Source organism: Myotis yumanensis, unplaced genomic scaffold (assembly GCF_028538775.1).
Source record: "Myotis yumanensis isolate MYYU_CA2020_CCGP unplaced genomic scaffold, mMyoYum1.0.hap1 SCAF_7, whole genome shotgun sequence".
Lineage (NCBI taxonomy): Eukaryota > Metazoa > Chordata > Mammalia > Chiroptera > Vespertilionidae > Myotis > Myotis yumanensis.
This window is the reverse complement of record NW_027223758.1, coordinates 51,857,913-51,885,600: the sequence shown is the minus strand read 5'-3', so window position 1 is coordinate 51,885,600 and position 27,688 is coordinate 51,857,913. Positions and strand designations below refer to the sequence as shown.

The following is a 27,688-nucleotide window of genomic DNA, read 5'->3' as shown; positions in this document are numbered from 1 at the left end:
GGGCTGGGGAAAGTCTGAGTGGGGACATGGCACCAGAGCATCACAGAGTTTTGGAGCTGAGTGACCTCAGTCATGTCTATCCTGAACAAGTGGACACTGCCTTGGCCAAGATGACAGCAGCCAGTCGATATGGGAGCAGCTAGAGCCCAGGAACAGGATGCCTGGGCATGGTGGGAGCAAGCAACTTCAAGGATGAAGAAACATTTAAACAATTTTAATAACTGCATACTTATTTCAGTGGTCAGAAGGAAAACAGTTAGCTAGTCCATCAGAGCTGTGATAGCTAAGGTTGTAGAAATGAGGCAGAAAGCAAGAATTCCTCACTGACAGGGAGGAGAATGTGTTAGGCGTGCACTGGAACTGTAGGCATGGATGGCTGGAACACTTTGTTGGGGACAAAAATGAGGTGCTTGTTGTGTGTGTGTGTGTGTGTGTGTTTAAATTGAGAGGTGGGTAAGCAGAGGTGGAGGGAAAGAAATCTACTTGGAACGGGAAGAAGAGAATAAACTGAATCCAATGTTTCAACTAGAACAAATGTTTACCCCTCTGACCTTCCCAGTGCTTAGGGCAGTGATGGCGAACCTATGACACGCGTGTCAGAGGGACACACGAACTCATTTTTTTGGTTGATTTTTCTTTGTTAAATGGCATTTAAATATATAAAATAAATATCAAAAACATAAATCTATGTTTTACTATGGTTGCAAATATCAAAAAATTTCTATATGTGACACGGCACCAGAGTTAGTTAGGGTTTTTCAAAATGCTGACACGCCGAGCTCAAAAGGTTCGCCATCACTGGCTTAGGGAAAGACGGCCAAAGCTGTCCCATCACTTTCTTAGGCAGGTGAGCAGTTAAGTCCCAATCACTTCACTGCATGCACACAAATTATGGTGATTCAAACCTCACTTGGAATGGTGACAATGACCTTCTCATGGCATCGAAGGGGCCAAGGGGAAAGTCCAAACTCACACACCGCAGTACTGCTTTACCCCCTTCCTCAGAGGCTCCCCTTCCCTCTGCAGTGCACCTGAGCAAACACTTCTCTTTCCTTCTGTTCAGCCCAGTGACTCCGTGAGCAATGCCGCAGGACAGGCAGCCACCGCAGGCCGACAGCGGCCCCTAATTGCAAGGCTCTTATGAGGGTGAACCTGATCATTCACTGAATTGTTGAGCTGATGGGATTCTTGTAACTGCTTATAAATTGATAATCTAAATTAATTCATTCCAGCAGAAATCGATTTTGCAGCTCCTTGAGAGCATGTGCTAATGCTTACCTCCCACTGCTCGCCGCATCCTATGCTTCATAAAACTGGTTGGAAACAGCTGGATCCAGGTGACCTGCTAGCTCATTAAATCTGTTCCATGTTCCTTCTGGTAAATGATATTAAGCTGGAATGTCCTAACGTTGATTTTTTTTCTTTAATTTTACGACAGAAATAACCTAATTTGTAACACAAAATAACAATCTCCTTGGATTACTTTGCCTTGTTAAAATATTTTATGCATTTTTCATTTACACAAAGGTAATGGAAAAATGCTTAAACTATCTGTTATTTAAACCACAAGAGAGATGTTACTGAAAGTCTGATAGCAACAAAAATGATCGTCTCTTCATAGTCTTTACTTTATATCTGCAATAAAAGGCGGACAATTCAATTCATTGGTTAGTAAATAAAGTGCGATGGTTTTTATTTTATTTTCTCTGCATTGCTGGAACTAAAATCAGATTGCTTTTTAAATTCATTTAGAAATAGGATTCATTACTTTTCTTTCCTCTTTCTAATCTAGAAACTAATGTCCACTCAGAACCTCACGTTTTCTTCATCAACAGGAGTTGTAACCTAATTCTAAATCTTATATTAAAAGAATCATTTTCCAAGCTACTCTCTCCCAGGTTACTGAGGTTGAGGAATGAAATCTGAGCACCTGCTGTTGTGCAGGAGAGTATTAGATACCCACTTCTAGTAACCTCCTGATTTCATATCCGTTTCCTAAATAAATTATAAAATAAAAACAGCGAGGGTGCCAGATCAACACAGGGAAATTTGTCGTAAAACCTGTCAGGAGACAGAGGGACCACTTACTTTTATTGCTATATTAGGTGACAGGTGTTTCTCCAATCAAGGGAGGTGACCAATCAAAGCCCCTGATTCTCCTTCAGATGCTCTGACACTGACAGGAGCCACACTCACATTTTATAGCCTCAAAAGCTGAAACTGTTAACTAAGAAAACCCTTCTTGGTCTGCCTTTCTAAGAGGAACCACCTAATGGCAGAGATTTTAAACAGGCTGATCCACATAAAACAACCCCTAAATTTATAAACATTTTAAAACTGAACATTACTTGTTTAGTACTAAAAATGAACTCTAAATACTATCCCTAGCACCGAAATCATCATGTGATAAGTTAAAAATATCTAAAGACCCTAACTACTTATATCACAACAGTTAAAAACAGGATTTTAGCCCAGCTGGAGTGCTCAGTGGTTGAGCATCGATCTACGAACCAGGAAGTCACTGTTCAATTCCCAGTCAGGAACATGCTCAGGTTGTGGGCTTGATCTCCAGTAGGGGGCGTGCAGCAGGCAGCCAGTCAATGATTCTCTCTCATCATTGATGTTTCTATCTTTCTCTCCCTCTCCCTCCCTCTCTAAAATCAATAAAAAAATATATTTTTTAAAAAACAGAATATTACCATATTAGGAATAAATGACTAAAATCCCATTATTTTACAGATTTTTTTAAAAATTAATTTTTGCTTTGAGGTACACAGCTCATGATAAAAATAATGACACAATCACACACTCAAAATGCACGTGGATTTCTGTGATCTAATGCAGTTTTCTAAGGCAAAGAAGAAAGCCCTTAGCATCTCTCAGCTGGGAATGGCATGCAGCCTTCAAGTCTGTCCACTTCTGCATCTCCCAGCTGACCCCTTCTTCAATGCCCTCCTTGAAACGAATGCAGAATTCACTGACAATTTCTTTGAACACTTTAATTTAGAAAAACAGAGAATAGAAGCACACTACTGCACAGCGGGATGTACTGCAGAATGGCCAGAGCTACACGTGCATTGTCGGCAAAACACTCCAGACCTGAGGCAAAGTGCTGCGTTCAAGGGGAAGTTTCTCTGATGGTATAATGCCTACAGCTGTGATCTTGAACCTCCCTCTTCACAACCTGCCCACCCAGACCCCAACCCAGTGCAGACTGGTCACTGTTGTACAGTTACTGTGGTGGCTCCCGTCCAGCGTGCACAGGGACGTCTCCTCGGCAGCCCGGGCATGTCAATGTCCGCAAAATTTCCAGATACCATTTCTCTAAAATTTTTATTTTATTCACTTTTGTGTCCTCAGTTATTTCTTCACAGGAAATCTGTATGATTTTCAGCAACTAGTACCTTGACCCAATTTGGTTTTCACTTTTCATTACTTCTTACTCAGAAATAATTTCAAACTTACAATTTGCAAGCAATAGTACAAAGAATCCCCTTCCACTTTTGTCTCAGTCCTCACTGTAAACGTTTTGCAACATTTGCTTTCTCTACTCTCTCTCTATACACACATATTATTTTTTCTATTATAAACCGCTTGAGAGTAGGTTGCAGAACTGATGTTCTCTTACTTCTAAATATTTCATTGTGGGCTTCCTAAGAACAGGGACTTTCTCTTCAAATTATATAAAATGTTCCAGTATTTTCCTTTCCAAGAAAACCAACAAACCCACATGATTCCCAAACCCCAAACAGACAAACACACACAGGATACAAAGACAGAGACGTCTGGGTCAGGACCCACACCAGTCCGTGCACTGCACCACCTGGCCTGCTGGTCAGCTCCTCTATGCTGGGACAGTCCCATTTTCCGGATCTTCTCGGCTCTTGTCATTTATTAAAAGCACAGGCCAGTCACTGAGCAGAATGCTCCACTATGTGAGTTCACCTGATCCAAACTGTTTTCTACATCCTGTACCCACAAAGCATCTTCCATTCACTTCAAGCATTTAAAATCCAGCTCAAAATACGTTTTTCCAAAGAGCCTTGCTTTGGTTAGAAAAAAGCAGGGCTCTTTTGCTGCTACTTTCTTGCTGAGTATTTTGTGTTTCAATGTTTAACACTCTTGCTTCCAAATGATTTTTAAAAAACACCCTTATTGAGGAAATACTTATAGTCAATGAATTAGATACAATTTATATGCGTGGGTCAATGAGTTTAACAATGATATGACCCTTGTACCCACCACAAAAAATAAGATAAGGATATTTCCATTACTCAGAAATGTCTCCTCATGCCCCCATCCCCGCTCCAGGAAACAGGTCTGGAGCACGTCACTTTCGATTAGGGTCACTGTTACCGATTTCACAGTAAATGGAATTGAATAGCTTACTCTTTTGTGCCTGCTGAGTAATATTCCACTTTATGGATAATTGGCCTACCTACCCATCTGTTGGTGGCACTGGGGTTACTTTTAGCTTTGGGCTGTTACGAGCAGAGCTATGATAAGCATTCATATGTAAATCTTTATATGGACATATGCTTTTATTCCTCTCGGGTAAATTCCTAGCGGTGGGATTGCTGGGTCATATGGTAGATGTATGTTTAATTTTTTAACTTTATAAGAAATTGTTAAACTGTTTTCCAAACTGGCTCTAGCACTTACATCCCCACCAGCAATGCATGACAACTCCAGATGTGCCACCCTCACTAACATTTGGCATTTGCAGTCTTTTTCATTTTAGCCACTAGTGGCTGCATGTCATTATAGTTTTAATTTGCATTTCACTGATGACTGGTAAAGTTTATTAGCATCATGTTATGTGTTCTGGGGTCATCTGAATATCTTCTCTCACATATTCTCTCTCATCAATGTTTCCTTTTTCTGGGCTGGACTACTTGTGTCCTAGCTAAGAAGTCTTTGCCTACACTACACCAAGGTCAAAAAGATTTTCTCCTATGTTTTCTCTTATAAATTTTACAGTTTTAACTTTACAGTTAGGTCTATGATTCACTTCAAGGTAATTTTTGTGAAGAGTGTGAGGTAAGGGTGATAGATCATTTTTTGTTACTTATTTTAGCCCTGCCGTGGCAAGACACTCGGGCAATGGACATGAACCCTCTCCAGTTGGGCTGCAGGGCCTTGAAAGTAAATAAACTCATTCCTCCCAGTGGGGGTCCATCAGCTGCACGGACTCCCACTGGGAAGAATGAGTTTGTCTGAGTTCCACCTCACACCATTCCTACAGTTCGTTTTGACATATACACATGTTGCTTTCCCCCCTTTCATCTGTTTCAATCACTCTTCCTGCTCAGAAAACTCTGGGGCCAGGCAGATCCTTGAAGAATTCCCTCCCAATGTAATACCATGGCTGCCTGGATCTGCACTCACCCGGGTCCACTGCCAGAACTCCCAATCCTGCCATTCTTCCCCATTCTCGTTTCCACAGCACTGCACCTTTAACAAACCATATGGCCTACTTACTTATCATGCCTTTTGTTTTGTGTCTGTCTCCCTCCAGGGAGAGACGTGCTCCACAGGCAGGAACCTTTGTTTTGTTGGTTAAAGTACCCTCCATGCTCAGAACAGGGCCCAGCTTAGTGCTCAGGAAACCTGTGTGGAACAAGTGAGTCTCCTGCAGCCCTCACTATGGCCATGGTACACAAGCACAGATTCAGTTCTCACGATGCTGTGGTCCAGGTGAGAGGAGATGAGAGTCCTTGGACCTGGACGTCCGACCAGCACCCCTGGTTCAAATCAAGGCTGGGAAGTGCTAATTACATGAGGTTCATGCAGAAAAGTGAGCCTGGATCTATTCTTGTCTTTCAAAATTGTGTGATGGGACCAACCAGTGCCGGAGGATTCTAAAAAGGGGACTTGCTGAGCTTTAGGCTTTAGACCAGGGGTGGGCAAACTTTTTGACTCGAGGGCCACAATGGGTTCTTAAACTGGACCGGAGCGCGGGAACAAAAGCATGGATGGAGTGTTTGTGTGAACTAATATAAATTCAAAGTAAACATCATTACATAAAAGGGTAAGGTCTTTTTTTTTTTTTTAGTTTTATTCATTTCAAATGGGCCGGATCCGGCCCTCGGGCCGTAGTTTGCCCACGGCTGCTTTAGACACTGAGTCTAGGAGGCACCTGAGAGTTTAAGCAGATGAAGTGAATTAAGTGAAGTAGTAATGGCCACAGTGAAGATTTACTGGGCTCAGAAATGTTAGAGAAATCACTGGACATAAAGCTCAACTATTTCATAATACTATGGAAAGCCCATTAAGGTAAAGATAAATTTTAGGAAGTGCTAAAGAAAAGCCATGTTCAATTAGTACCAATATTGAACTTATTGATTTAAAAAAATATATGTACATAAGGTATAATGCTAGCACCCCATTTTCAATAGAATAATTATCATACATGACATCTCTTCACTGAGAGAGATTACTAATCTTAAAAATAGAATTGTCAAATTTCTACTATATTTGCATTTCTCTAAATGTTAGTAGTGCCGAAACATTTAAAATACATGGTTCTACAAGCCAAGCATATTATAGTAGGTAGGCTCGTTAAAAACAGAGCCATGTGATGTCTTACGGCTCTCACTCCATTAAACAGAGCCCAAGTGGAAGTGTGTGCCTAGAACCAGGGAACTGAATTTGTACCTAGTCTCTTCCGCTTTCCTCACATTTTGGTCTACAGGTGTTAATCTACATGGCACCCAAATCCTAAAATATAACTTTCTCATGATTTACTTGAAGTGTTATAAGCAGATAATCAAATAACTAGGAAAATGTCTAACTGAAAATTCAGTGTGCAGTAAGTGAGACACATCCCACAGTGGTTTAATAGGCTGCCGCCCTTGGTGCCACGCCAGCCCTTCCTCAGAACTTCTCAGATTTCATCAATCTTTGTTGACTGGCAGCTCAGCAGCTCTCTCACCTTCACTGAGCCACAAACATGTCTGGGCCATCTGTGTCCTAAAGACAGGGAGGACATACTGGCTTCCCCTCCCCCACAGTCCAGTTGACATTCTTCAGTAAAATACACAGAAGAACAGATTGCAGTTCACCCATAGGGCAGTTTCACATTTCGCAAAGCTGTATGGTGCACAAGTCTCATCCATCCCCATCTGAGGTCGTCTCAGACTGGAGGCCAAAGTCACAAGCCGAGTGTGAGTTTTGTTTTGCTTCTGTTGGGAGAGTGAATATGGCAGTGATGAAAGCTCAAGAGTTTCCCACAAACCACTGCTGCAAAAAAGTTCAAAAGGAGCTGAGCCCTAACACTGATGCTGTCTGAATCATCTGTGGAGCTATAAAAACCCTGGCTGACTGTTCAAGAAACCCTGTCAATTCCTTTGCTTTTGAAAGAGATTTCTGCAGTCACCTGCACAGTTTCAAATGTTTAACAGCATTCAAAAAGAGAAAATAATCAGGGAGTGCCAGAGTGAGTCAAACCCAGGAATTTAAGGGAGAAAAGATAAAATTAAGACAAAATTTACTTTAATGACCACAATTTTGCTGTAATTTTTTTTCCCTTGGCAATTGCCCAATTTAACCAAAACCAGTTCTACTGAACTTGGTTGAGATATAGTAAGTGACTAAGTACAATATTTGGTGATGAACTTCAGGTTCACAGAAGGAACTGAAATCTGCACAGTGTCTCATTTGTCTGCTCACTCTCCCGTGACCCCAGGGACCTCAGCCTCATGGATGCTACTGCCTTCACTCAACAATATCAATAACAAGTCACAGAGACCACCAAGACTTTTCCTAAAAGTTATATTTTTGAATCTGGTAAAATATAATTTAAAAAAGTCTTAGCTCAGGACCTCATAAGCTACTTAAGGGTAAGTGAATTTATAGAATACCTATTTAAAAATTAAAGTTATGGATTCAGCATATAGAAGGTAAAGAAAAATGTAAAGAAAATACCTATCATAGAAAAGCATCAATTTTTTGTTTTTTTATTGACTAACAAATACAATTCTAATATCTAAAATGCCAAGTTCATAGGATTTTCAGAAGAAATAACAAAAAATTGGTTCTTGCTGCATGCATTTCTTTCCTCTCGTGCCTTTTGAATAATCTGTGTCATTTCACTGTATACAGAATAACAGCAAAGGGAGCCCAGGCAGAGCAAAAACTGCTGAGTTTTTACAAATCTACTCAGTTGTGAAACCACCACCAACACTGAGAACTGGGACATTTCCATCACCCCAAAAACGTGTGGGCTGTTGCCATCAACTCTGTGCACCCCTGTAGTCAATAACCTTCCACGTCCTGGCAACCAAAGACATGCTGTTACCAAAAATGCCTTCCTAGAGTTTCACATACATCCATTCATTTGCATCTGCTTCTCTTACTCAGAATAATGGTGCTGATGTTCATCCATTTTGTGAGTTCATGGCTTTTCTCACCAAGTAGCATTCCATCACCATCTTCTTTTGATGGGTGTCTGAGTTGTTTATTCTGAATAAAGTTGCTATGAGCACTCCTGGACAAGTCTTTAAGTAGACACATGTAGACATGAGCAGGAGAGGCTATTGTTGTGCTTCCCCCTTTCCAGCACACACTCTTATTTGAGAAGATAGGACTCTACACTTGAGCTTGGCACTTTATGTAGATGCTCACTGGGTCTGGTAATACAGTATGACCTATAATACTAAGCCCACCATTCCCTTCATATTGCTGCAATAAATTTGACAGACATTGATGATGTTACCATCTATCAAAGGAGCTATAAAATAAATGTGATCTTAACACCTTTAGACTTATCTGTCTATAGATTAAAAGCTTGAAAAAAGTCACTTGTACTGATAAAACCACATGATTTCTAGGCAGTATTAGCTTCTCAATGTTAAATGCATTTTAGGAACAAGCATTTAAAAGTATTTGTGGTACTTTATCAACTACACTTACATTTATACATTGATTTTATATATATATATATATATATATATATACACACACATATGTATATGTGTATATCTGTATATATATATTTCAAATATATATATGTGTGCGTGTGTATATATATATATAATCTACACTAATAAAAGAGAAACATGCAAATTGGTGTCACTCCGCTAACCTTCCCATTGGCTAATCAGCAAGATATGCAAATTAACTGCCAGCCAAGATGGCGGCCGGCAGCCAGGCAGCTTGAAGCGAACATGAGGCTTGCTTGCTTCAGTGACGGAGGGAGCTAACGTTCCCCGCCTGCCGCTGCCGGCCTCTGAGCTTGCAGTTTGAAACATTGTTACAAATATAGAAGCTAAACCAAGGGTGGGCAAACTTTTTGACTCGAGGGCCACAATGGGTTCTTAAACTGGACTGGAGGGCCGAAACAAAAGCATGGATGGAGTGTTTGTGTGAACTAATATAAATTCAAAGTAAACATCATTACATAAAAGGGTACTGTCTTTTTTTTTTTTTTTAGTTTTATTCATTTCAAACGGGCCGGATACGGCCCGCGGGCCGTAGTTTGCCCACGGCTGAGCTAAACAAAACCCCAGAAACCTGCTTTCAGCCAGCCGGGATCTCAGAGCTGGAGTTGAAACAGTGTTTCGATTATAGAACCCAAACAAACCAGATACCTGCTTTCAGCAGCCGAGGCCTAAGAGCTGGAGCCAAGCCTCAGAGCTAAAGCTGGCCCAGAATAAAAGAAAAAAAAGAAAAAAAGGAGCGGTTGGGAGCTTCAATCACCCGCCAGCCTGAAAACAGCCCTCAGACCCTCACCCAGACTGGCCAGGCATCCCAGTGGGGACCCCCACCCTGAAGGGTGTGTAACCAACTGCAAACAGCCATCATCCCCTCATCCAGGCTGGCCAGGCACCCCAGTGGGGACCCCCACCCTGATCCAGGACACCCTTCAGGGCAAACCAGCCGGCCCCCACCCGTGCACCAGGCCTCTATCCTATATAGTAAAAGGGTAATATGCCTCCTAGCACTGGGATCAGCGGAGCTGCGAGGCCTCCCGGCTCAGCGTGACAGGGGGCAGTGCCCAAACCCCCTGATCGCCCTGCGGCTCTGTGTGTGACAGGGGAAGGCGCCCCAACCCCCTGATCAGCCCTGCTCTGTGCCTGATAGAGGGGAGCTCCCCAACCCCCTGATCGCCCTGCGGCTCTGTGTGACAGGGTGTGGCGCCCCAACCCCCTGATCAGCCCTCCTCTGTGTGTGACAGGGTGCGGCACCCCAACCCCCTCCCCCCACGGGCCCTGCTCTGTGTGTGACGGGGTAGAGCCATAACCCCCGCATTGGCCCTGCCCTGAGTGTGACAGGGTGTGGCGCCCCAACCCCCTGATCCGCCCTGCTCTGTGTGTGACAGGGGGGAGCTCCTCAACCCCCTGATCGGCCCTGCTCTGTGCGTGACAGGGTACGGAGCCCCAACCCCCCTGATGGGGGCCCTGCTCTGTGAGTGACAGGGGGCAGTGCCCCAACCCCCTGATTGGCCCTGCTCTGTGAGTGACAGGGGGCAACGCCCCAACCCCCTGATTGGCCCTGCTCTGTGCGTGACAGGAGGTGGCACCGCAACCACCCCATCGACCCTGCCTTGAGTGTGACAGGGGGCAGTGCCCCAACCCCCCAATCGGCCCTACTCTGAGCGTGACTGAGGGTGGCATCACAACCTCCCAATCCACCCTGCTCTGTGCATGACAGGGGGCGGCGCCCCAACTCCCTAATCAGCCCTGCTCTGAGCCCGACCAGGGGCTGCACCTAGGGATTGGGCCTGCCCTCTGCCACCCGGGAGCAGGCCTAAGCCAGCAGGTCGTTATCTCCCGAGGGGTCCCAGACTGCGAGAGGGCACAGGCCAGGCTGAGGGCCCCCCCCCCCCGCCCCGAGTGCACAAATTTTTGTGCACCGGGCCTCTAGTGTCTGTGTGTGTGTATGTGTGTGTGTGTGTGTGTGTATGTATATATATAATTTTTAGTCAAACTGTTTGGTACTCAGGTTGCCCATCAAGAGCAACGTAGAGTTTTAAGAGAGATGATTAATTAGAAAACTAAAAACTTTCCTGGTCATTTTTACAAAGGATAACACTAATTTAAATGATTGTGAAAATTAATCAGGAATACAAAAAGCTAAGTTTTGCTCTCTTGTTGTTATCATAATCAAGTGGTAGACTCCAAATTTTCCTCATTCGATTACATCATAAAAAAAAAAGGATGTTGAATTAATATGATGTTGAAAATAATTGCAGTTTTAAAGAAACTTGCATATATAGGTATAAAATATTAAATTAGTCTTTGAGAAGTTGATTTGTATTTATGTAGTTTTCTTTATACTCCATTTTTCTAAGGAAACTAATTGTATTAAAAAACGGGCAGTATTTTTCCAATTTTTCTTGTGAGTTTTTTGCCCTGAACAAGATTATATTAATAGTTAAAGGGTATTTTAAGAAAGCTAAAATGACCAGAGTAGTGAACAAAGTGAAATATTAAACTCTTTATTTAATGGGGTGGTTCAAATAAAGAAGTCAATATGATGCCAGTAAAAGATACTAAATAAAGAGCATTTTTTTATAACATAGGATCTAATCAGAATTGTGCTCAAATACTGAAGGTATATTCAGTTTTGTTTTGTTTTTTGTCACTAATGTATTACTGCATGTGTTAGAAAAGGTCATTTGTATGGCTGTTAGTATATATCCTAAAAATATTATAATAGATTTTTCTGATATACTGAGGAGTTGAACTAAATGAATGTACCTTTAAAAGGTGAACAATTCAATTTTACTTCAATTCAGAATCAAACCCAATGACCTTTAGTGAACCTGAGAAATCAGGTCCGTGGTCATATGCTCCCTCAGACACTGGCCTGCTGAGAAAGAAATGATGAGTTCACCATGGATTTCCATGGAATATTTGATCACATAGGACTCCTCTCCAAAATTAAACCCAGAATTCCCATCCCCGTCCCACTAATTGCTATGTTTGCAAAACTACATTTAATTTTATTTAGTTTTGGGAATAGCAAACATTTCTTCTGTAATGAAGTCACGTGCTTCATAATTACCCAGACTGCCTGATTGGTTAAATCATTCAAAACAGTAACATTGACAAAAGCAACAACAATGAAGGTGACTGTGTGCTCGCCCCTGGTGAGGGACTGGGCAAACAAACCGAGAGGGCTCACAGGGTATCAGTTCTTTTGTTTCCCATTTTATCATGGGATTCCAGCACTTCCTATTTCATTTGAAGTGAACTGCCAATTCTTTAGCAACCAACACTGTGTGCTGCAAGACTGATGGATTACACAGTGCAAGGCGATGTCTGCCTATACCAGCCCTGATCTGTACACTCCCTGAGGATAAGGATAGTGACAAGAAACGGGAGATCTGGAAGTGAGCTCTCAATGACCGGACCACAAAGTGTGAGACAGTCAAAGCTGGGACCACTCACACTGCCGCCCTGACTGAGAGACGCCACAGTGAACCTGTGAGTATTCAGGGCGGCAGGTCACTGCAGATCCTGAAATCAGTCAGGGATCAGGACAACAAGAAAGTGTCTAGGCTACACTCCTCTCCCTCTGACCTACAGGGCATAGCTGCTGCTTGGTTTTTGAAAAACATCATGTCCCCAGTACATAAAAAGCGATTAGATATAGTAGCAGCATTATCAGGAAAACTAAATGATGATAAAAGGTAAAGAAAATTCAGAGAACTTTACACCTGAAAGAAGCCTTTCAGGAGTAACAATGAGCAGAGCTGATGAGTTTTCCTTGGGAAAAAAAAGTGTTCTAATTCATCCATTTTTAAAAAATGCAACTGAATAGAAATGACAAGACCTATCAGTGCTAAAAGTTTCTTTTTTACTTTACATAATTTGGAACCACCAGAGACAGATTTAATTTGCCAATTTAGAACAAAGTTTCAATGTCTGCTTGGTAGATGCTACAATATTTTTACCTGCATACCCGCTGTGTGATGAAGAGAGGAAGCAGAGGTAGTGCTCACAGAGACAGTGATGGAAAGTTCTTCACTTAACAGGCACCACACTGATTACTGGCCACCGGAGTATTGGGGGGAATACATCACAGATGAATAGCAAGGGGCCTCGGGTAACAGAATCTGAGCTTTTAGTGCCTAATGAGTGTGCTGAACCTAATGCAGATTTGTTCAAATCAACACTGTCATCCAAAAATGCTAATTACAAATTAGCTTGATAATTATTCCATAATTGCCAATAATAATGATTGGATTTCCTTAGTTATTGAGAAGAAGGTAAGTTAAAGATTCAACAGCAGTGCTTTGAGGGAGGGACTGTTCATTTTTTATATGCTGAGGTATTTTAATAATGGATTTGAAGGTTAGATTACCTTTAACAGAACACTTTGTAGAAAACTGTAACTATTTTTATAGAGACAGGTAATTTTCAAACCTTTAAGGATATAAGGGGTGGAAAAGTTACAGAAGAAGGGAACAGTCCCCGGATGCTAATAAACACCCTGGGTGTGTAGGTATGAGTTTTGAAGGCACCTCCTAGAATGAGCACCTTCACCAGTGGGGACATCCGTGAGTCTGCAGCTCTGCGAAGATCAAATACCATCTTTCTCTGAGGTTATTCCTGAGAAGGAGACATTGTGAAGACTCAAAATGGTTTTGCCGCATCCTGAGCTCACATTTCAAGCCAACAGAAAGAGTGGGAAATGGAGAAATGTACTATTTCAGAGCACAGTTACAAAGCCCGTAAATCATGAAAGTCTCATGCCAACATTTGGCTATGAGTTTTGATTTTATGTGGCATATACTTTAGAATACATTTACAGCATATATTTATTGTTTTTATAGCTTAAGGCAAAGAAAAATTGTAACTGGAAAACATCCACATTTGAAGTGAAACCAGTCTGCTTGGGATTCTTCTCAGAGACCAAGTTTTGGAGCATCTGCCTTTGCCCAAGCATGTCCCACCCCCTTCCTGCCCCTCCTGCAAGGCCACTGACACTCTTAGGGCCTCAGAAGAGACTTTCTGAACTCTTCGAGCCCTCAATCCCTCATCCTTTGAAGTCCTTTAGCATTTTAGCCTGTATCACATGACTTAGCCGTCTTCTATTACTTCTCCATATTCTTTAATAGTCTTCCACAAAGCTAGCTGGCCTTGTCTGACACCAGAAGTGGGTTACGAACTACTTGGGAGTTAGAATGCCAGCTGCACTTCCCTGGGAGGCCAGTGTCTCAAGCTGGGTGAGAAACACCTTGTTTGCAGGCTGTCCAGAGCTATGCAGACAGCAGAGGCACCCGGCAGGGTGCACCTCTGTTGGTTAGGTCTACATCCTGTACTCTGTCTGAATCTGGAATAAGCAAAAGATTTCTGACTGATCCAGATGGGTTCAAGTCCCTGCATTTTAACTCGCAGGCGTTTCCTGTTTGCTTTGATACATACAAACTTCCGTTGTGTAAAGGGCTACTGCCAGCGTTATCCAGACCACCAGCAAAGCCATCAAATGTATCAGGGAGTAAATGAGTACATTAAAAACACATTAACTGCGTAAATGGTTAAAATTCTGTGCCCACGACCCAGCAGTCCTTGCTGGTCTCTGCCTGTCTAGGTGCACTGCTCCTCAGAGGTAGAGTGGCCTGCATGCTAGCAGTTAAGCCTCAGGAGCAGTTCAAAGGGCTTGAACTTGTCAGTAGAGATGTTTTCTTCAGAGATCAGGGGAAATTCCCCAATTTAGTTAATCCGCCAACTTTAAATAATTTGATGGTTCCTGTCAGACCTACACGACAGCATGATGTGGGGATATCTGCTGCAACAGGACCACTCAGGCTCAGTATGAAAGCACAGTGCTCTGAAGGGCTCCCGTTAATCTCGGCAAGAGATTACGCTGAGAGCCATGGGCAGAACCTTCGAGACAGAATGTCAGGTTTCCTGCTGGTTAGGCATCTCCAACTCTGAGGCCTGGGAGTCAGAGACTATAAAATTACATGGGATGGGTTCCTGGCGGCCCCAAATGTTTCCTTGTTGTTTATTTAGTTCCAAAGGCGCTCCCTCTTTGTGCCAAATGCCCTGGCTGACAGCACAGGAACCCTGCACTTTGTAGACAGGGCACACTCATTGAATTACAGGCTACAGGTCTGGAATCAACCTGTAGGGCTGCATGTGTGGGAAGACATCCTAGCCAAGCAGAACAAAGGACTCAATATAAGCAAATGTCATCTCTATAAATAACATCATAAAACGATGAACTTGGCAGAGGGCACAGGGACATCTATAGTCGTGTCCCTTTGACGAGGAAATAATAAAGGACCATAGCATTCCCATTTCTGATGTGCTTACTCCTGACTACAAGGTGCTACCTGGCACTGGGTCAGCCCATCTACGATGAGGATGTGAGACACTCCACTTCCATTGAAACTGGTCTGAAACATGCAAAATTCTACAGCCTCTAACTTTGTAAAAGCAGCATAGACTGAAATGACTAAAATCAGATTATATGTGTATGTGGGAAATATTTTAATTGTAATTGTGAATTAAAACACATAAATAAAAGGAGAATGCTCCTAAGTTAGCTGAATGGGAAAACCTTTCCCTAATCTGTTGTGTTGGGAAACCTCTTCAGCAATGTTCAGCTCATGTTTGGACACTGACGAGATTACAGCAGAAAGAAAACGTCACCAAGAGCTCTGAGATGCTCTAGTCTCAGGCACTGTCTTGCCTCTGAACATTACCTATTAAAGCAGATATCACATCATTATGCCCCAAAGACCTCCTTTTGCAGGTTGAAATGAGAAAATCAAAGTTTCACTGGTATCCCCATTGATATTGACCATTTGGGCTCCTATTTCAATAAGTATTGAAATTTAATCTGCAGAGAAATGGTGTTATCTATAAGTTATTATCTCCCTACACCTATTATAGAAAGTGTGAATTACAATAAAATTTTTAAAAGTAAACAAAATGTATGAAGAATGAATGTTTCTTTTGTTTATTTTTTAAATTCTAAAAGCTCAAAGTAGAGCTTCTATAAGCTTTGTATTTTTATGAATGACCTTCAACCATTGACAAATCCTTCTCAAAGCTACTTGGCCACAAGACACATCTCCTACAAGATAACATATGCTTAGATAACACTGTATCAGCCAATTCAAATACACATACTGTAGGATATTTAAATGTGTAACCACAATACATGGGTTACCATCAAGTTCTCATGGAGCAAGCAGCTATTGTGCAAGCCACTACTGTGACATAAGCAGACTTACATGGATAATATATTGCTATAATTCTGCTTCAATTAAAAGCATATTTCAGCAGGAGCCCAGGGTGTCGGCTCTATGCATTTTAATAATGCCAGCCTACAGTTCTGCTTATGTTAGATGTACATTGCTCAGATGGTTCGGAACTGTGCTTCACATAAATAAAGACTGAGCATATTAAGACAAAATCCTGCATGACCTAAGTATGTACTAATGGCATGGTCCCAAAATCTGCTGGTGGGTCTACATATTGTGCATGATATTTGGTAAATCAATACCATATAAGATTTTACTAGTATTTTCATTTGAAACCATTTCTCATTTTTGTCCTCCCAAACACAGACAAAGCAGAAGCCTATAGCAGAAGAGAGAATTCTGGAGGGGGCCAAATTTCACCAGATGTGAGAAACACAGTATGTAACTTGGGAGTTACTGAGGCCATAATGATTCACCCTACATTTAAAGGAATAAATCAGGAACTCACAACTTTTATTGCACTGTGACAGTCCTACATTAGCGTCACCTCATGCGCCACCCACCAACTTCTTTGTAGGGCATTTAAAAAGTTTTAATATAAAAGAAACAAACTACATTATTACTGGTAGTTTTTCCTATGTATGTTATAATACCACAGAAGCAAAAATATAACTTACGTAAATTCTAACATCTCAAAGCAAGGCAGTTTCATGTTTAGCATGATTAACACAACCAGGTAAAGTTGCCCAAAGTAAGTTGATACTTGGAAAAAAGTGAGATGTCCTTAGAGCCATCTTTAAATGAATAGCAAGTTAAAATATGTCGATGACATTATTTTTAAGATCTCTCCTATTTTAACTCTATTATTAAGATTTATATTGGTAATTAAAATTTTTCAAAATGAAAGAGTTGAAAGCTGATGCTTACTAAAGCTGTGGTTAAAGAGTGATGTGGCAAGTGTTTCAGGACCAGCAAATCACAGCTGTGCAGTAAGCTGCCTGATACCACAGGACCATGGCATCTTCACGGGGTACACAGGATTTGAGGGCACATCATTCCACCTCGCATTGGCATGGATTTATAGTGTCCAAAGTCCTTCCATAATAGCTATTAGAATATATCTCTGAATACTTATGTCTATATGAATACTTATATGTACTATGATAAATTAATTCAATTGCCATAGGTAACGGGTTGGACTGTGTCCTTCAAAAATTCATGTATTGAAGTCCTAACCCCCAGTGTCTGACAATGTGACCTTATTTGGGAATGGAGTCAATGAAGAAGTAATTAGTTAAGCTGAGCTCATACTGGAGTAAGGTGGGCCTTTCAGTCAACATGACTGGTGTCCTTGTGAGAAGAGGAAGTGTGGACATAGTCATGCACACAGACAGAATGCCATGTGAGGACTGCAGTCAGACTGCCACAAACATAAGGACTTGCAGAAAGTAGCAGAGACATGGACCAGCTCCTCCCCTAGAGACGTCAGAGGAGGTGGTCTTGCTTGCACCTTGACGGTAGACTTTTGGCCTCCAGAGCTGTGAGAATACATTTCTGTTGTCTAAGTCTCTTAGTTCATGGTACTCTTTTACAGCAGCCCTAGCAAACTAATATACCATAATTTGTTTCAATTATCACTGTAAGTTTTATAAAATTGGCAATATCTAGCAAAAATTATAATACTGGGAAAGTGCAAAAGGATATTCAGTTGTCAATGTCTGTCCTGATGGTGTTTGCCGAACCACTTATAGCAGACCTGCCTTAGGGAACCAAGAGTAGTTGGTACAAGTACCATCAAGTAAGCTTCAGAAAACCTGCTGCTAGTGACTCAGTGCCTGTTCTGCAGTGTGTTTATGTCATAAGTCTCCTCTTGAGTCCGCTAACTTATGTCTGATGACACAAGCAGGAATTATAACATTGTCTGATGTTGTTCTCAATGTGTGTAGGTACACAAGTCTATTCCAAATGAGGGATGATAAAGGGTAGGAAAGGGAGGCCAAGTCCCTTCACTCAGACTGCTAAATCGCTGACACCAGGCTGTGATAAGCCATGCATAGGTAATGCAATACTGAGAGCAATCACTGAAAAGGCTATACAAGGTGAAACACTCAAAATCAAAACTAAAATCTACAGTGTTCAGTAAACCACCGGAAGGCAGGGAAAACCTGAAAAGTGAACAACAGAGAACAAACAGAAGCAAAACTAAAATGGCAGATGCAAGCCCTAACATATCAAAATTATGGTGTGTCTAAGTGGTCTAATACACTAACTAAAAGATGGAGGTTGGCAAGGAGAATGTAAAAAATCTGGTCCAGGAAATATCTGTTTCATTTCAAATATATGTAGGAAAAAAATAAGAAGGATAAAACAGACCACATAAACATTAATTAAAAAAACAAGACTGGATATATTATTATCAAATAGAATAGACTTCATTGCAAATAAAATCACTGGGGTGAGAATGGGACATTATGTAAGAAGAACAGGTCAGAGCACCAGGAAGATAGCAATGCATCCGTGTCTGCACCAAGCAAGGAGCTACGTGCGTGTGAAGCAATAGCAGTGCATTGTCTGGATCTGGGAGCTTGTACAGACTCGGTGTGACAGAGTCTGAGTGGTGGTGAAGCAATCGGGGCTCAAAATGAAGCTGCAGTCTCTTGCTTCAACACTTGGGCAGTAAAAAGCATGAAAGGGGTACTAGAAACCTAGGAGGAGGGAGATTTATGGCAGGGGGAAGTTGGGGGTAGGGAACACACATCTCTGTCCCCTGGTCATGTGCTAAATGTTTCCACATGGATTCCTGTGTTTGAAGGAGAAGGTTAACAGTAGTTGTGGATATGTCAGCTCCAAGAGTAGAAATCAGCAAAGTGATGGCAGCAGAATGAGAAGGGAATGGAGGAGGAAGAACTAGGGAGACTGGTGATCACGGTATTGAATGAAAGAGACCAGGAGTAAAAAGGGAAGAACATCATCTAAAAAACATCTCCAGCCTGGCCTCTGTGGTTCAGTTGGTTGAGCATCGACTTATGAACTGGGAGGTCAAAGTTCTATTCTTCGTCAAGGCCATGCCCGGGTTGTGGGCTCAATCCCAAGTATGGGGTGCGCAGGAGGCAGCTGATCAATGATTCTCTCTCATCATTGATGTGTCTCTCTCTCCCTCTCCCTTCCTCTCAATTATATATATCTATATATATAATCTATATATCTATATCTATATATATACATATATATATACATACATACATATACACACACACACACACACACATATTTTTAAAAGTCTCTAAAGTTATGGAATCACAGGGATATATAGCTAAAATACAGCCCTCTGAGCCCTACTCAAAGCCATTCGGACTCTTGCGGTTGACTCTGAATTTGGGCAGACAACCTCCACAAGTGACTGTGGTATCAGCAGCATGTGTACCAGACTTTGAGAAATACTGGAAATACCAGGTATACCGGTTAATAATGAGGATTTTGTAATCAAATAAAACACGATAATTTCAAGAGAAACATCAAAAGTGCTTTATTCAAAGTAATGTCCATCGCTAGCTACACATTTCCCCCATCTTTCAGGGAATTTGTGGATACCGTCCCAATAGAGCTTTTCTTGTTTTGAGGCAAACCATTCAGAGACCCAATTTCCACTTCTTTGTACGTTTTGAAGTGCTGCTCAGAAAATGTGTGTGCCATCGATCAGAACAAGTGGTAATCTGAAGGAGCAAGGTCTGGTGAATACAGCGGGTGAGTTAATACTTCCCAGGCAAGATCTTTTAACGTGTCTTTAACTGGTTTTGAAGTGTGTGATGGTGCGTTATCATGAAGCAAAATTACTTTGCCGTGTCTTCTGGCCCATTCTGGTCGTTTTACAATCAAAGCGTTGTTCAAATTGATTATTTGTTGTCGGTAGCAATCAGTACTAACAGTTTCACCTGGTTTTAGAAGCTCATAATAGACCACACCTTCCTGATCCCACCAAATGCAGAGCATTGTCTTCTTTCCAAAGCGATTTGGCCTTGGAGTCGATGTTGATGGCTGACCTGGATCAACCCATGATTTTGTGCGTTTGGGATTCTCAAAATAAATCCATTTTTCATCGCCAGTCACAATTCAATGAAAAAAGACTTTCTTTCGTGCAATTGAAGCAACATTTTACTGATGACTTTTCCGTTTTCCATTTGTCTTTCGTTCAGTTGATGTGGCACCCATTTTCCTTCCTTTAAAATCTTTCCCATTGCTTGTAAACGACTGGAAATTGTTCGCTGAGCAACATTTATCTTTCTGCATGTTGTTTTGAGTTTGACATGCATCTTCATCCAATAATGCTTAAAATTGTTGGTCTTCAAACTTTTTTGGTTGACCTGGATGTTCTTTGTCTTTCACATTGAAATCATCACTTTTAAAGCATTTAAACCAGTGTTCACAAGTATCTTGAGATGGAGCATGTTCACCAAAGGCTTCCTGAAGTATACGATAATGTTCAGCAGCACTTTTCTTCAAAATAAAGTAATGAATTAAAACTTCCTGTAAATGCTCTGTTTTTGGCACGAAATTCGACACTTTTAAGCATAAAAATATTTATGATGTTAACACCTTCAGAAAATTTGACATATGAAGTTTTGCAGCTTGCTGTCAATACAACAAAATAGCATACATATCAAATCACATATGTATCAACATATGTGTAACTCCTTCTATTGAAAAAATCCGCATTAGTAACCGGTACATCTGGTAAATGAGAATCCACTGGATCAAAAAGCAAGAAAATATTAAGCTTCACCATCAACTGTAAAATGCAAACTGAGTTAGGTGTATGTAATGGAAGACAATAAAAAGATCTAAAAATAAATCGAACTAGAAAGATAGAAAAAAAAAGGAAAAAGCAATCTACAAGTTTAGTTATAAGAAGCTAGTTCAAAAGAGCTAAAAAAATTAAACAGAAGATTGGTTATTGAATCAAATATTTCACACGCATTCCCAAAATTTTCTTAGCTGACAAAACAGGATGAATTACTATTAGCCTATTAACATAGAAAAAACTCCAAGGTTACAAAGAAATGAAGTAGTTTTTGAACCAATCATCAGATTTGTCTTCATTCACTTCCTTAGTGATTTTTAAAAAAATATATTTTTATTGATTTCAGAGAGGAAGGAAGAGGGAGAGAAACATCAATGAGAGAGAATCATTGATGGGCTGCCTCCTACACACCCCCTACTGGGGATCAAGCCACAACCAGGCATGTGCCCTAATTAGGAATCAATCTGTGACATCCTGGTTCATAGGTCGATGCTGAACCACTGAGCCATGCCAGCTGGGCACTTCCTTAAGTGTTTTTATTGCAAGTGTCTTCCAGCTTTCAGAAGCTGATGGGGTATAAAACTGATGTATCAGATACAAGACACAGTCAGGTAGAGGGAGGTCATATGCAGGTGACCATAGGCACAGTGCCATCTGACTCTATGGCGTGATCCTTTCAAGGACTGAGTCTTTACCCATAGACTACTGCACCCCATCATTTTGTGTACGCTGCAATGGGCTACATAAGCAAGTCTGTTACACAATTACTCTGCTTCCTCTTCTCATCTTATATCCAGTGCTTATCTTATAATCGTCTAAATCAGTTTCACAAGGCAGGTGCAGGCAATAAAGGTTATAGGCACTGACAAGTTTGACCATGACAGCAAAACCCATTCCTGTTCCCCAAGAGGGCGCCAAAAATATTCCTGTTCACTCAAGGTCAGCAGGCAGCTGTTAAATGCCTGGCCTTTGACCTTGGCTACTTTTTTTTTTTTTTTTTTATGAAAAGCAATCCAAATTCAACCAGGCATTGGTCATTTTACTTATATGTTTACAGGCATGGAATTTTTCATGAAAAGATGGGAGGGTTTTTGCGATACTTTTTTTTTTTTAACATATATTAAATTCTCCAGTGTAAAATCTGCAAAGCGTGGCAAAATGTAACCATTCTAATTTTAAATATTAACTAGCATAAACACTGCTTTATAATGATGTGAATGGTTTGAAAAGCTGAATATAAAACCAATAAAATGTATAATAATTTGCTATCAATTAACATTTCCTATTCCTAACAAATTTCAAGAGTTACATGAATGAAGGAATTTTACTATAAAATTTAGATCTACTACAATGTAGAAAAATGAGAGTTCACTAAATGTTCTTCTGATATGTAAAAAATTTAAAAATATGGTCAGTTCCTAGCAATTATATCAGTGTTTGACCAAGAAAGGTAACAAACATATAAGAGTTACTAACATGACTAATGGTTTGAAAAATGTCCCACTCAAGAACCAAGCAGGTTCAGAGAATCCTCCCAAAAGAGGCCAGCTGCAATGATTTCCAAAGTTATAAATGGATTATCACATGGGGCAACATGCACAGGCTTTCATTTTGACCCATATTCCAAAGACTGTGAAAAGCCAGAATGGAAGAAAGTAATTTTTGCAAATTAGCATTCTAAAGTGCTGGAATGTACTCAAAGTTTGTGAACCAAATCATTACCTATTTCAGAGTGTCTTTTAATGAACTGGATATTCAAAACAACACATATCCCAGTGGTTTGTTGCAGTGCTTGGAATGTTTTATTCTGGGCAGAAAAAGTAATGAAGGTTAATTAATGGAGGAGAAAGAAAATTAGAATTAAAGAAAGGGTGGCAGGATTTTACAAGGAAACTGGAGTGAAGTCTGGTGGCTCTAGGATTCTATGTAGAATGAAGACTAGATGTTCAGTGTCAGAGCAGAATAAGCCATTTTTCACAAAAGAATAAGAAACAGTTGCAGTGCAGGGAATAATTGATAGTCTGTGATCAATTAAGATTTCCATGTTGGAACATGAGATGCTAGTGGCATTCATTCATTAATTCATTCAACAACCTACTTAACCAGGTACCAGGCCTTCAAAGGGTTTGCAGTAGGAGAGACGAACAGCTAAACCAGCCAATTCACTGCACTGTGGTAGATGCTAAGGAGGGGTAAACACAAGTGCTTTGGGAGCTGAAAAGAGCAGACCTAGCCTTGGAAAACCGGGCAGTCTTGGCTTCCCAGAGGTGGAACCAGAGGGTTCAGTACATGGCAGTGGGCTTGGCAGAGCTGTCCTCACCAGGAGTCTCAGTGGCTGAAGCTACGGATGCAGAGAGGATGAGGAGTGATGAGCGGAAGGGCCGGGATCGGTCCCGAGGTCCTGACTCACCCACTCCTACAGTAGACATCTACAGACCTCCTCGGTGCAGGTGCCACACTGGCCACTGGATAGTTCACAGGTGGGAAAGACAAACAAGGTGCCCACGCCCAGGAAACTTAGGGATCTGGCAGATTAAATTAGAGACATTTACAGTTTGGGGGTACATTGGGAAATGGTTTAGTCCCTGAAGACAACAATAGAGGAAAACAGCAACGGGAATTTTTGTGTGCTCGGGAATTTTCAACAGAAAGTTTGAGTGCTTCCCATCAATGAGATTCCTGATGTATAGATTTCAGTATGAGAAAGACACATCACTGATACTGTGTCAAAAGCCAGGAAATTGTAAACAAGGTTCATTGCTTAAGTGTTTACTGAATAAGCAATGAAAACAGGATGCATCATAGAGAAAATGGTTTTCCAGGCTCTGATGAAAACTCTTTTTAGTTAAATGCATAACCTAACAAACCTAGTTTTCCAACTGTGTTACCATTCATAGGCCCAAACTAAACTACTGCTGTTCTCCAAACTTCACAGAAATGTAAATTCATAATGCAAGTGAGGCCCGATCGGAGTACACAGGAACTGGCAAAAGAACACAGGGGCTGGATGGGTGATTGATTCTGATCTCCAAGATTAGTAAATACTTTTTTCGAAACCTAACTAAACACCCAGAGAAACCTCTCCCTAGGAATTTCTGAGCACTTTACAAACTTCTGTTGGGGCAGGACCATGTCCTCCTCCGGCAAATGGCTCAGAACACAGACTCACAGACTCTACAGATAGACGGCCGGCAGCTACATGCATCCCACTTACAAACTGTGTCATCTTGGACAGGGACCCAAAATCTTAAGGCCTTGGTTTCCTCAACTGCAAAATGGACACAGTAAGCATAACAGAACTGTTGTGAGGAACGAAAGGACTCTATGAATATGAAATTCACAAAAGTTAAAAAGTGTAAATCACATAAAAGACCCTAGCCTGAGGTCATAAAATAGAGAAGATGTAAGAAAGGAAGTAACACTCCCTGAATTCTTTCTGTGCTTCAGATGCTCCACTCAGAGTTTAGCTTTTACTGGTATTACCTGGTTTAAGCCTGCAATGAAGAGGTACTGTTACCTCACTAAGGGTGGGTCTTCTTAGAGGATTTCAACTTCAGAGAAAACCCCAGATGCTCAATTCTACAAAACCAGGGATAGTAACACAACTAGAGTGTGAAGTGTAAGCACTTGTGGTGTTAGTAGCCGGTCAAACATGCTACACAAACACACACAAAACTTAGGCCCTGAACTTGCATGAAGTAGCCAGACTGCAGGGTGCAAACGGCCACTGCCACGTGCATTCACTCCAACAAGGCCCACACTGAGGCCACCATGCTCTCAAATGGCACCGTGCCTGTGACTCTGATCACTTCTCTTACGGAGAAACCTTGAATCCAAAAATTTTCATTTGTACTTTAAAGTTTCATCGTACATGACAAATGGCAGAAAATGTATCAGTCCATGTGAGTTTTAAACCCAGAAACTACCACTGAGCAAGGCAAGCTAATTAAAGCACAGCTCAGCTGGGAGAGCTCGCCCAGAAGAGTAACAAAGGGACTCCCTGGGGATTCCGTTGGGAGAAGCCAAAACTGGCAAGTCCACAGCAGGTGTAGAGGAGAGGTTTCAAAGACATCCAGAAACACACCTTCAAGGGGACAAAAGGACACTGACATGAATCAACTGAGAATTCCTTTCAAATGTGGGATGGACACATGCATGTTAAAGAGGCAGAACTGTTCTGTCTAACCAAAGAGAGACGGTGTTAGACCCAAGGGGCTACAAGAGGGTCAGGAGTCCAAACTCAAACCGTGGGCTCAGGAGGAAGGCAGGGTGCCTGACTGTGCTGCTTCCTGAGCCGACCCTCTGCCTAGAGAGCTCCTGTTCCAGGGCTCTGCCAACTCCTCATCGAGCCCAGCATAGCTCAGGCATTCTCTCCTCAGGCCTCTGCGTCAGCCACTGGAGGTCACCTCTTGGACCGCTCTCCTCACAAACCCTGCTTTCCTGCTCTTAGAATATTTACCACTATCTCCAATTAGCTTGCTTGGGTATTTGTTTTTGTCTGACACTCTTCACACACACACACACACACACACACACACACACACACGTGCGCGCGCGGGCACTGGTCCCCTTTCCTGACCTCTGACACTGCTCTGACCCCAGGACGTATAGGGGTTTCTCAAAGATAACAAGGACCATAATAAACACTTGACATTAAATGTGCCATCAGTACTGACACTCACTCGTGAGCACTCAAAGTGGCGAGTATACAGTGGTTCTCTGACCAGTGCTCCCCAAGGGTGCCACGGACAGCTTAGGAAGCAGATGACGCTCACACTCATCTTGAGAAAGGTGTCCCTTCCACCATGGACAGGGAGCAGCAGTGGGAAATGCACTTTCATGTGAGAACAATGATAACCATTTTCCCCAAAGCACTTATATGGCAGTAAGAGTTGCTGTCTGTGAAGTGCCCAGCATGAGCCAGAGGAGCACTGCGTGTATCACCTCTTACATCCCGACAATCTGTACTATCACTCAGCCTAAGGACAAGAAAGCTGAGGTTCAGAGAGTTTCAATACCGGCCAATGGGAAAGCTCCCTCTTCGTCCCACAGCAGAGCCCATCTCCACATTACTCGTGAGATAGGAACTGTCAATGCAGACATCAGGAGTTCACTAATTAGATACTTGCTTCATAAATATCTTTATGTTTACACAAAGTGACATTTCCAAGTTCTTAATCTCTATTAAGAATAACATATTGTAACCCTCTCCTGTTTACTCCTTAGAACAATTTCAAAATTCAATCCCTCATCTACTGTTCCATTAAGAAGATAGAGAAAAAAGACAGTGAACCACTCAAAAAACAAAAAAACAAACAACAAAAAATACCACAACCCAGCAGTTAATATAATTAATGCAACACATCCCAGAGAGGCTGGCCAAATGTGCCTCCCGCATGGAAGAGCATCCACCAGAGGAAACAGGTAACAGGGCTGACTCACAGCTGACCCAGGGACATCTGAGACACAGTGTGACCCTGTTGGCAGGTAAGGCTGTGGCACTGCTGGGGGTGTGACAGATAACCCCAGGTGGCATTCAGAAAAGGACACACACCTGGCACACCGCACCCCCCAGTGCTCAGGTCAGGGGCATCCTGGAGACACTTCCAGGATCCCAGTGCCACTTTAACTCAATTGTTACCTGATCTGGTTTCCAACTCAGTAAAGCAACACTGATTATGAATGGGTTCACAAGTAGCTTTCTACAGGAAGATGTGTTGATGGCTGACATGAGAATTCCAGTCTGCTTCACTATTATATGAAGAATAACATTCCAGTTTATACCATTATCTTGCACAATTTAGTTATTGTGACTTGGTCAGATTATGTCTGGTTGTGGATAAGATCGTTTGTGAGAACTGCAAACCTGAGAGCCAATCCTACAAGCCCCTCAGGTCTTGTCCTGTCTTAGTAGCCCTCAACAAGAACACAACTTCCACCCTTCAAGTCCTTCCTGTTCCTCAAACACATTCCCTACTGCCTTCCATTCACTACTCAGAACTCATCTCCACCAATGAACCAACCCAGAATTAAGTCACCTGTCTCCACAGTTGTAGCATCACCTTTACAACAGTCAGACATATAATACATCTCTATATCATACTAGGGGCCCAGTGCACAGATTCGTGCACCTTGAAAGGAACTGTGGGCTGTGAGGCTGCGGTGGGCACAGGAGAGGGTCTCAGCCCATCCTCTGCACCCCCGCCTGGCCCCTCCTGCCGCGGCCCCCAGTTCCCTGTCTGCAAGCAGCTCTGCTCCTGCCACCGCCGCTCCCATGCGCTGATGGCTCCAGCCCCGCTCGCACCCACTGCCGGCATGAGCAATTGGGGCCAGCACTAGCAGTGGGTATGAGCAGGGCTGGCGCCTTCAGTGGGTACAAGCTGTGGCTGCTGCCCTGATCACACCTCAGGAGCAGGGGGAGGTGGAGAAGCCCTCAGGGGCAATCAGGGTCAGCAGCCGCCGCTCCCACCCGCTGACAGTGCCGAGCGATAGGGACCAGTGCCGGGCACCAGCAGGGGCTGCAAGTGGTGGCTCCAACACCGGCAGCAGGTGCAAGCGGGGCTATTGCCAGCAGTGGGTGCAAGAGGCGGCTGCCAGCCCTGATGGCCTCTCAGGAGTAGCCGGACTGTGGTGCGTGGGAGCAAAGAATTTTCAGTAACAACCAGAGGCTCGCCCGAATGACAGCGACTTGCACCTCGCCTTCGTCTGGTGTCCCCTCTCACATG

The 27,688-nt window shown here is 42.3% G+C and overlaps 1 protein-coding gene across 2 annotated transcripts in view; it reads right to left on the bottom strand.

The window, feature by feature from the left end:
* The window catches only part of ZNF407 (zinc finger protein 407), a 386,314-nt gene that overhangs the window by 43,998 nt on the left and 314,628 nt on the right, over positions 1-27,688 (bottom strand). Inside the window, exon 9 of one of the 2 annotated variants that reach the window (XM_070420472.1) lies at positions 19,695-20,659. The exons of the other annotated variant lie outside the window; for it this stretch is intronic. Coding sequence (XP_070276573.1) covers positions 20,646-20,659 — 14 coding nt within the window. The 3' untranslated portion in view covers positions 19,695-20,645. Of the gene's footprint in view, positions 1-19,694; positions 20,660-27,688 lie in introns of those variants that run through there. 2 annotated transcript variants of the gene reach the window in all.